This window comes from Miniopterus schreibersii, assembly GCF_964146895.1.
Source record: "Miniopterus schreibersii genome assembly, chromosome: X".
NCBI classification, from domain to species: domain Eukaryota; kingdom Metazoa; phylum Chordata; class Mammalia; order Chiroptera; family Miniopteridae; genus Miniopterus; species Miniopterus schreibersii.
Genome location: NC_138104.1, coordinates 82737474 through 82748165, shown reverse-complemented (window position 1 = coordinate 82748165; position 10692 = coordinate 82737474). Strand labels below are relative to the sequence as shown.

The 10692-nt window shown below is 42.2% G+C and overlaps 1 protein-coding gene across 3 annotated transcripts; it reads left to right on the top strand.

Annotated features, from left to right (window-relative positions):
* Positions 1-1076: 1076 nt before the first annotated feature.
* MID1IP1 (MID1 interacting protein 1) lies at positions 1077-4416 on the top strand. 3 transcript variants are annotated; one of them, XM_081126329.1, is made up of 3 exons: positions 1091-1362; positions 1603-2248; positions 2474-4416. In XM_081126329.1, exons 2-3 carry the CDS (start codon positions 1834-1836, stop codon positions 2506-2508), a joined length of 450 nt encoding a protein of 149 aa, XP_080982455.1. In that variant the 5' UTR covers positions 1091-1362; positions 1603-1833; the 3' UTR covers positions 2509-4416. The 3 variants fall into 3 exon arrangements, with proteins under 3 accessions (XP_080982454.1, XP_080982455.1, XP_080982453.1); XM_081126328.1 differs by having other exon boundaries at positions 1077-1362; positions 1603-4416; XM_081126327.1 differs by having other exon boundaries at positions 1093-1362; positions 1607-4410.
* Positions 4417-10692: the final 6276 nt, after the last annotated feature.

Sequence of the window (10692 nt, the reverse complement as noted above, 5' to 3'; positions counted from 1 at the left end):
TGAAATAAACCTCTTCATTATGTGCTCTCTGCTTTTGGCACTTTTTGTTCTGCAAGGAAACGCTGTACTGAAAACACTCCTGAAAGGTTTTAGAGAAAAACGATTTGAAATTAGGAACTTGAATCTTGTTGAATTATTTGTAGGACTGTTGGAGAACACTGGCAGAAGGAGGACATGGTAAGGGAAGTGAGATGATAAAACGAAAAAGAAAACAGACTGTGGTTTGGAATCTCAAAGTGTAATTTAAGGTGCAAGGTTCTTAAAAGTTAAATGCAGCAATATGGTTCATAGCTTATTAAGGCCCTATTAAATGACCTTGCGTTTTAAGAACTATTTTTGGAAAGGAACACTTCAAGCCCTCCCCCTCAAAATATCATTGGACACCTTCCTACGTTTCTGTTAAATGATGAAAGACCCAACACCAGGCTTAACTACTGTCACCCTCTCTTGGCTCTTTGTACTGGGGCTCTCCAGCATCACTGAGTAGCAGGACTTGGAAAAAAGCCAGGAATTTCGTTACTTCTTCCCACTGCCATGTTTGATCTTATGGAGAAAAATGCGCAGATCCGATGGTGGGTCACTCTTCATTCCTGGCAGCAACTGTTACAAGAAAGACTGCGAGAGACCTCACAAGGAGGCTCCCCTCCCCCAGCAGCTGGCCAAGGCAAGGGCCACAACGGAAGCACTAAGAGCCCACGTGCACCCGACATGCCCAGCCACCCTTCTTACATAAGAGTCCCGGGATAGAGTTGCGGCTGCTGCGGGTCCCTATTCCCCAAAAGCTAATAATAAACCAGAACAGTAGTTTCCGGGCTGTAGCTAATATTGAGCGGCTCACTCTGTAACCAGAGCGCGGGCAAGGCCCACCCAACCCCCGCAAGCCAGCCCTCCCTCTTGCTGGTCAGGACGTTAGCGCTTTCTTTACCTGCACAGTGCCCGGCCCTCCCCTAGCTGGCCTCCTCTGCTCTCGCGCTGGTGGGGTGCGGCTGTTCCAGCCTTGCCCCGCCACTACGCCCTCCCTCCACCCGGGTATCAGGCGAGAGGCGGAGCTGGCCCAGCGGGCTCCGCCCTGCTGTAGAAAGGGCCAGGAGAGTGTTACTCCCGGTCATCCTGGCTCGGGACTTTTATCTCGGCTCTGCCGGGAGGCGGGAGGAGGAGACACCGGGGGTGGCCCTGAGCGTAGGCGACACCTTTCCCGGGCTCTATAAATTGAGCACCTGGGATGGGTAGGGGGCTGACGCCACCACCACTGCCTTTAGTCACAGTCCGATCACTGACCACAGCAGCGCCCACAAGCAGCGGCCACAAGCAACCAGAAGGTTGAGCTACTCAGCAGCAGGGGATCTCGAGGCGAAAGAGGAGGTGGGTGCCCTTACCCCATCTCTGCCCCGGTTATCGTAGGTGCTTGGACTTGGCTTTTCGGAGAAAGGAGGGAGTAGGGAGCACCCATTCCTTCTCTCCACGACCCTTGCTGGGCGAGAAGGTGGGACAGCCCGGTCCAGTCCTAGGAGAGCAGTAATCGTGGAGGGAGGTGCGCGAGGGTGGGGACACTGGGCTTCCTAGCAGAGTGAATAATCTTCTCTTTCGTCCCCCGTCTCCCAGCCAGGTCAGGGCTCCACACACCGACCACGCGCCGCCATCGCGAGCTTCCGGACGCCAAAGCTAGGAGAAGCTGCGCATCCCTCAGGGCCGGGCTGTGAGTAGGCGGAGGAGGAGCTGGGAATCCCGCCGCTCCGGCTATAGCCAGGCCCCCAGCGCAGGTTTCCAAGAGCTCCTGAAGGCAGGCACCCTCGCCTCAGCCGGCTATCCTGTGCTCCTGTACCCGCGGCCACCATGATGCAAATCTGTGACACCTATAACCAGAAGCACTCGCTCTTTAACGCCATGAACCGCTTCATTGGTGCCGTGAACAACATGGACCAGACGGTAATGGTGCCCAGCCTGCTGCGAGACGTGCCCCTGGCTGAGCCCGGGCTGGACAACGATGTCGGCGTGGAGGTAAGCGGCAGTGGCGGCTGTCTGGAGGAGCGCACACCTCCGGCCGCTGGCGCCGGCAGCGCCAACGGCAGCTTTTTCGCGCCCTCCCGGGACATGTACAGCCACTACATGCTGCTCAAGTCCATCCGCAACGACATCGAGTGGGGGGTCCTGCACCAGCCGCCACCGCCGGCGGGAAGCGAGGAGAGCAGCACCTGGAAGTCCAAGGACATCCTGGTGGACCTGAGCCACTTGGAGGGCGCGGACGCCGGTGAGGAGGACCTGGAACAGCAGTTTCACTACCACCTGCGCGGGCTGCACACTGTGCTCTCCAAACTCACGCGCAAAGCCAACATCCTCACCAACAGATACAAGCAGGAGATTGGCTTCAGCAATTGGGGCCACTGAGGAGGGTCGGCCCGCAGCTGCCCAGCACCCTTCCCTGCCCCATCTCTCACCTTTTCTTTACTCAAAGCTGTTTTCTTTCTGGCTGTAGGGCGAGATGGGCCAACTGCAAAGTTGGGGGTCTGAGTAAGTGAAGGATGTGCGGCAGGGCTGCATGCAAGAGGGGGTCTCTTTTGGGAGAAAAGAAGAGAAAGTGGCGGCGGGAGAAGGTAAAGGACCTCCTTTCCTTCCGGGGGACGGTGGGGTGGAGGGGGGCTGTGTTCTACCTGGGTGGGGATGGAATTGGGCTGACGCCCTGCATTCAGCCTGTGCCTTTCCTGGAGTTTCTTTTCTGTTCTTTCCGGCGGAGGAGGGCCCAGAAGGGGCCATGCCAGGGCGCGGCTCTGGGTTGCCACACTTGGGAGCGCCGCCCAGAGGAGCTGGTGCTGGGGAAGGCGGGGCACGCTGCAGCCTCCCGCCTCCCCGCTCTGGGGCTGGTGGAGGCCGCAACGTTGCTAGGATTGCATCAGTTTTCCTGTTTGCACTATTTCTTTTGGTAACAGTGGCCCTTTCTTAAGTATTTCGAATCTCCTTGCTCTGAAACTTGGGCGATTCCATTGTGATAAGCGCACAAATAGCACTGTCTGTGGGTAACCGGTACTAGTTTATTAATGATTTTCTGTTACACAGTATAGTTGTCCTATGACACTCTACCCACATCTTTCACGCCACCCCTGTCCCTACCCCAGTGAGTGTAAGTTGGCATTGTGCCAGCTTGTATGAAGCTTGCCACTCAACCAGTGGAAATAATAACATTATTATGAGAAAGTGGACTTGTCTGAAATGGAACCAACTGACGTTCTATATGTGTTGTTCATAGAATGATGAAGAGTTCCACTGTTATTATATGTCTTAAATTTATTTAAAACTTTTTAAATCCAGATGTAGACTATATTCTAAAAAATAAAAACGTCAAATGTGTTAATGAAACTCGATAAAAGTTTGTTGCTCTTTAATCCATCAATGAATGACTTAGTAGTTAAATAAAAATAAATTTAATTGATTTTTTCTTAGCAAATTTTATTTTCTTTCTGTATTTCAAGATGGTGGATAATCATCTCTGTAAGTATTCAGATTTATTTGGGAAGCAACTGTGGACAAAACTTACTTCCAAATTTTTTATTTCTTATTCAGTACTAAGGTAGGCCCATACACCTCAACATAAAGTTCACAAATATTTGAAGTATTTAGAAAGGTATATATATTGTACTTTCAAAAAAAGTTGACCAGTTTATTGGAGTACATAATTAACGTTTTGCTGTTTTTAAGAACTTCAATCTCAAAGAAGTGTTTTGAGACATAAAAACTTACTTTAAGGTGGAAATTTCTCTCGACTACTAAGGAGTGAAGAATTAGAAAAAAAACACCAGCCAAATTAGTGCACTCACCTTGCAGGTCTTTGTTTACAAAAGTTTTATGTTGGTCTTAAGAGATACTTAAGTGTGTGATAACCTGTGCTTTGGTATCTCACTAGTTTTCAAAGAAGTGCTAAGGTTTGTTAAGCAGTGTACACAATGCTTCCAGTTTTCAGTGAGCCGGTCTGCAATTGTGAACAGATCTGGTCAAGGCTGCAGTAGGGCTCTTAGGAAGGGAAAACTTAGATGACATTATGATGCTTTCCCGGAATGGTGGGATGGGTGAAATACATTGCTCTGTGTTTTCTTTATTTTATTATTTGTTTAGAGGAATATGTGTTAGATCAACTTCAGTTTTCAAACTAGCAGTCATGAGACTTCTTTAAGTTCATGGAGCTTGAATTTAATATACATATAACATTGCAGGGTTTTTTTTAAAGCAAAACACTTTTCTGGTGTGAGCAGTTCAAGTGTATTATCAGCTTTTGGCGGCAGTGAAAAAATAAGGAAGTGTCAAGACTAAGTGCCTGCTGTTGCCAGAGAAAGTCAATCATTAAATATAAAGATAAGTTGAGCAGCACCAAAGGTAATGTATAGAGCTTATTGCTTTGTATCCCTTTTAAAATATCAAAGTGCAAGCAAAAAAAAAAAAAAAATGCAAATAAGGAAATTACAGAAGCCACAAAGAAAGAAACACCAAGACGTTGGAGCCAGAAAGTGTATGTTCAAATCCTCTTCTTCCTACTTCTTAATTACAAGTATTTTAGCATCCAGGCTTATTGCTACATCTTAAATTAGGTATGATAATGACTATAATGTTTATTTCATGGAGTTACAGTGAGAATTAAATGAGATGATATATAGTCTGTCTGAGACTCAAAGTTTCTTTAGGAACTAAGCTTTACAAGAGTCTCTCTTGCTCTATCTAAATGTTCATGTCTCCATTGACCCCCTTGACTTCTCCAGTGATATATGAAGCATGGTACAATATGTCCATTTTAGGGAAAAGCATAATTTCAATTACAGACATGAAACAACAGGTAAACTATTTCCTTTCTCAAAGTCCCAAAGGAGAGCCTGAATTAAAACCAAAAAGTCAAAGTTTGGGCAGATAACAGGAAGAATTTTATAAGATGCCAATTGCAAGCTGTTTTCAGAATATTCCTGTGGTGTATGAAATACAGAAAAGTACATGTTGATAGCAAAAATAAACTACGAATAGTTATCAATGTTAATTTTATTTCTGAAAATGTTACACTACATAAGAGTGTTTTTAAATATGAATAGAATTTTGATTCTAACCTAGGAGTAATGATGATCACTATTAAAAAGGATTGGATTTTTTTAATGAACCAATAAGATTTTCCAGGCCCAATAAGTACTATTCCACTGATAGTAACTACGATTTTATTCAAGATCCATTTCTGAAATAAAACTGAAAAAATCACCAACAAATTCACCTGTTAGAACCTCTCAAGCAATTTAAAATTTTGCTTAACTTCTTAGGAAAAATGACAAGGGACTTTATATTTTCAAAAGGTCTTTTTTCAGGGAGCTCAAAGTACCTTATGTATTAAAAAAGTACAAACATGAACAAAATAAGTCCTGAAGGGAAGCATGGAGCAGTCAGAGGGGAGGGAGGTGGCAGGGACAGGAAAAGATTAACCAAAGAATTTATATGCATATGTGCATAGCCCAGAGACAGACCACAGTGTGGGGAGAGCCTGGGTTGGGGTGGGGGTTGGGGAGAGGGGTAAGTGTGGGAAGGAAGGGGATAGGGGACATTTGTAATACTGTCAACAATAAAAATAAACTTTAAAAAAAGTTACAAACATTGTGTGGTACCTCCCCAAAGAGCTCTTAGAGATCCTGGTCATCTGACAGTGTTCATCCCTGAGACAGTTTGTAACTAAAGAGAAGGCACAGACAGAGGAATTGGGCAAAAAGAAACAGCTTAGATTGCATATGATTAACAAACAGGTATTTACGTTTGATAAGAATTTTCTACATCAAAACCTCACACCAAAGCCTCTGAGGTCTGTTTTGGCCCCTCAAACAGCTTTCTGCTTTGCTCACATTGGCTGTTTCATGTTTTACATTCACACAGTGTGCCTTAGTGGTCTGGTCTAATTTACTCTTTCTCTGAACCTGAACCCAATTGTTAGAGAGCATGTCATGGCAGCTGGGGTTATTATTCTTTGGACCAACTTGAAAACTAGTCTAACTAGTTTTTTTAAACAAATAAAAAAAAAGTTATTGTCAGTTCATTTGCCTCAGCATTTCTTCTTATTTTTTGTTGCTGAACAAAATCATTTGGGAAAGAGTGTCTCCCTTTCTCCTCTCCCTGCCCCCCACCAGTCCCCCTCTCCTCTTCTGTGGTTCTCAGATGTTTGCAAATTGGACACAGTTGTGGTAGAGTGAGGGTTCCAATCTTATATCATACAACCTTTTCTAAAAAACGGTAATTATTTTTTAATGGGACATCTAATACATTTATACCATTACATTCTTATGTGATTTATTTTTAAGAGTTTTTTTTTACCAAGTAATGACAAAAGCAATGTTTTCTTTAAAACTGTAGAGGCAATTTTTATCCCCAATAAGAAAATTTTACCCCAAATAAAAAAAATCTGGATCAGGAACTCATGAAAACTTCAATCATGTAGACTATTGGATTGGTCTCTTGAAAGTATTAGTCTTTTTAAAATTTCAAACTTTATGTAGTTTCTGATCAGACTAAATTATTTTAATTAGCAACATAATTTAAACTTAAAATTATTTTTTCTTTTAAGGTTGTGTCCAATTTTATTAATAATTCAGGGAAATTTAAAGGTTATTCTTGCGTTACTCTAAATACTTTATTAGGCTTCCAGTTAGTTCATTTGGAACTGTGTAGAACTTTCTGATAAGTGGTGGAGATTACAATAGTTTACTACCAATAATCATTTTTTTATATAGAAAACAGTACCATCCTTTACGTCATGCAACCAGGGCTCCTACCCTGCCTCCCCACTTTAGAGAGCCCCCATGTTGACTCCTGTGAGGCTTTGTGACTCCCTATAGTTCAAGGAGTCTTCAGAGCCAAAGGAAGATCCAGAGCTTCTGCCCCTACTTCTAGACCTGGGTCACCAGAGTTCCCTATCTAAATGGCCCTGAGCCCATTCCAGGGACTTCATAGGCATTTGCCCTGAGATTATCCTCCTGATGGTGGACATGCTTGGATGGTGTACAAGGCTTGGACAGGAAAAATGAGTTGCCCAAGGATGGAGTTTGGGTAGAGAGATAAGGGAGCCTTAAGGGAGCAGAGTGTAGACTGGAGGAATCTCTGGGTTTTAGAATGAACAAAAGGTTTGAAAACCTGTAGAAAGGAATTAAGAGGTGAAAGCAGCTCAAACTTTATTTTATGGTCTTGTCCAGTATTGGCAAATGAGGATTCCATGGGTTTTCTCCCTATTTCCCACAGTCCTCAGGAGTCTCTGTGCTCCACTGAAAGTATGTCAGTTAATTAATGAAGTGTTGGCCAAGAAAAAGGAAAACCACATCTGTACACAGAGCTTTTCCAGCTGTTTTCTATTTAGTGCTTGAATGGTGGTGATGATAATGAAGACCCAAACAAATACATCTTCTATAAAACCCATGAAGGTTTCACCTCCTCAAATTTTCTTTCATCGTTTTTTTTTTTTTTTTTTTTTTTTAATTATTGTTGGCTGTTTTCTTTTTAGCATCAAAATTCTTGGTCAAGTTGGAGCATAAAAATAATAGTTGTGCATCTGTTTAAATAAGGCCTACTAAAACCACAACTATCTCATCAGCCTTTCCTGTTTGGGCATTCTCTATTTTTAAGAGGAGCATTTTTTTCATAATGTCCTATTCTTGTTCTCATATTTTATTAGTTCTTTGTTATTTCAGAACACTTTCCCAAGCAGTTTTGGAAATTTATCTGCTGGTGTACCCAACTTCAATAATCTCAAACTGGTAAGAATTTTGATTGGAAAAAGTTCTTATAATTTAGTTGAAAACAAAGTTAGATAGTAATCTTTTGACCTTGAACTGTCTAGAGAAAATGCTTTCTAACACAGATACAAAGACTGAGAAAATACTAACGAAACTTAGAGCTCAGTTTTTTATTTTAACAAGCTAAATAAACAATGTTGGGGGTGGGGCATTTTTTAGAACCTATTTTACTTTTCAATACCAATCGAACTAGTGTTGATATGTGCACTTTTATCAACCAGCACTCAGTTAACAGGATGAAACTGAACATGATTCATTTGATGTTTTCAAAGGTAGAAACTAACTTTGTAGTTTTTTTTTCCTCCCTTTTGAATACCACACTGCTGAGGTAAAGAATGTTGTAGCTTGTGGGTGAGCTCAATAAGGCCAATTAAAACCTGACTACTTTTCCATCATGTTGAAATACCTGACAGAACTTGATGTGTCCTTGGATAATGGCATTTTTTTTCCTTCTTAACAGACATCTAATTGAGAAGAGTTCCTGTTTGGTAGTCAAGGAAAGATGAAAACGAAAGTACTACATTGTTTGTTCTGACCAGTCTTTAACATTTTCCAGTTGATTACAATGTGATATTAATTTTAAGCCCTGCTTTCTTAAAAAACAAAACATACACATTGTGAAAGAACACCCACATGTTCCATAGTAGCCAAACTATGTGTAGAATGCAAGGAGTGTAGTTAGTGTACTTTAGTCATTCAAAACAAGATGTAGTATTTGGTGGCATGTAATTGACATTGCAGCTTGTAACTCATGGATGCTTTGGGGGTATAATTTAGTTTCTGTGCGATAAGTACTTGTTGATAATTCCTTCATAGCCTAAATGCTTGAAGGAGGAAGTGCCAGAAATTTAGATGTTTAATTCAGGTGCTGGGGGCTGGGAGAGTTGTCAGAAACCAGTAGCCCTTTCCCTCCAGTGGGTTTGGGAGCAGAAGAAAAGGCCCACTCCCTGCAGCCAGACTGGAAAAAGGGAGGTACCAAAAGAGGCTTGAGTAATTCAGTTATTCCAAATTTACCAAATGTCACCCAAGTGTCCCTGGGTCTTCATGATAAGGGAAGTTGTGGAGAAAGGCAAAGTACATTTTGGGACACTCCCACCCATTGGGAACCTGAGCTGTGGAAAGGTAATAATTTTCTTCTGATAGCAGGTTGTGGTGCCTTTTTATCTGACTAGAAAGGCAGCAAATATTAGGTTGAAGCCTATGATATTGCCATTTTTACCAGCCCAAGATGGTTGAATAATTCCTGATTCCAGCAATTAGGCATTCCTCTGTGGACATACTATAGTCCTTTTCCATCACCTTATGAAAGTATTGTTTGCCAACTCAGGGTTGGCCTGATTTTGAGGCAGAAGGAGTGTGGAACAAAAAAAGACCAAGGGGGAAATTCTGTAACGCAGAAAACTAGAATGGAAGAAAGAGGAGACTTAAAATGAAAAGAAGAAATTAAAAACTTACAGAGAAGCTGTGGCAAATTGTATATTCTTAAAAAGTTTGCAAAGTTATTTCTGGTCCTACATGCTCTTCCACAACATTGCCACCTTACACCAAGAGGTAGAATCTGTGTCTCTTCATCTTGAATTTAGGTGGGGTTTTATGGCTTCTTTGAGAAAATAAATGTGGCCACCACTTCCAAGATCAGGCCATAAAAAGTGATACATCTTCCTCTTGTATGAGATCCATGACTGTCTCTTAAGATGCTTGTGCTTGGAACCCAGATGCAATGCTGTGAGGAAGTCCAGACCACATGGAGAAGTGACATGTAGGTATTCCAGCTAACAGCCCCACTAAGGTCTCAGCTAACAGCCAGCCTCAACTCCAAACATGTGAGAGAGTTTTCATTGATTGTAGCTCCTAGCCTTCAAGCCACTCCAGCTGACACCAAGTGAAGCAGAGACAAGCAGTTCCCACAAAGCCCTGCCCAAATTTCAAACTTGTGTGCAAAAATAGTAAATGGGTAATTAAAAGAGACCTTTCCCATTTCAGAAGATTGAAGAACTAAGTGAAAACAACTGAAAGTAAGATGTAATCTGTGGAACAGGATCTATTTTATCATATTTACCTGAGTAACAAATAGCTTATAATATACTTGAAACCTCTGGAAACATTCATGTGATGGTGGATGTAGAGAATAGGATTAGAATTGAAGAATGATTAGAGAGATGCTATAAGTAACATTTTACTGTTCTGTTAAAGCTCAGAATCTAGGTAGAGTAATGGTCCTCCAAAGATTTCTGTGTCTTAATCCTTGGAACCTGTGAATATATTGCCTTACATGGCAAGGGGTAATTAAAGTTGCAGCTGGAATTAAGGTTGCTAATCACCTGACCTTCAGATGGAGAAATTATCCAGATTATCCAGATAGGCCCAATGTAATCACAAGGGTTTTTAAAAATGGAAGTAGGAGGCAGAAAGTCAGAGTCAGAGTGATGTAGCATGAGAAAGATTCAATTTGCCTTTTCTGGCTTTGAAGATGAAGATGTCTGTGAACCAAAAAACATAGGTAGCCTCTAGAAGCTGGAAAAAACAAGGAAACATTCTCCCTGGAGCCTCCAAAAGGTATAGAGCCCTGCCAACACCTTGATTTTAGCCCAGTGAGACACATTTAGACTTCTGACATCCAGAATTGTAAATTAATAAATTTACATTGTTTTAAGCCACCAAGTTTGTGGGAATTTGTTAAAGAAGCAATAGGAAACTAAAAGACTCGGCTCTAGCATATGGCTGGAAAACAAAAAAGTTGTATACTCCTGGCACTTAATCTGTTCATTGCCTTTGGGCTGGCTAAAATACAGAATTTCAAGCACAACTTGTTGAAAACTGTTTCAAAAGGTTTTCTTTTTTATCTTCTTTTGTGAAAGAGACTTATTTTTCTTTTAAGCTCTAATCTTGGTGATAGTAGCTC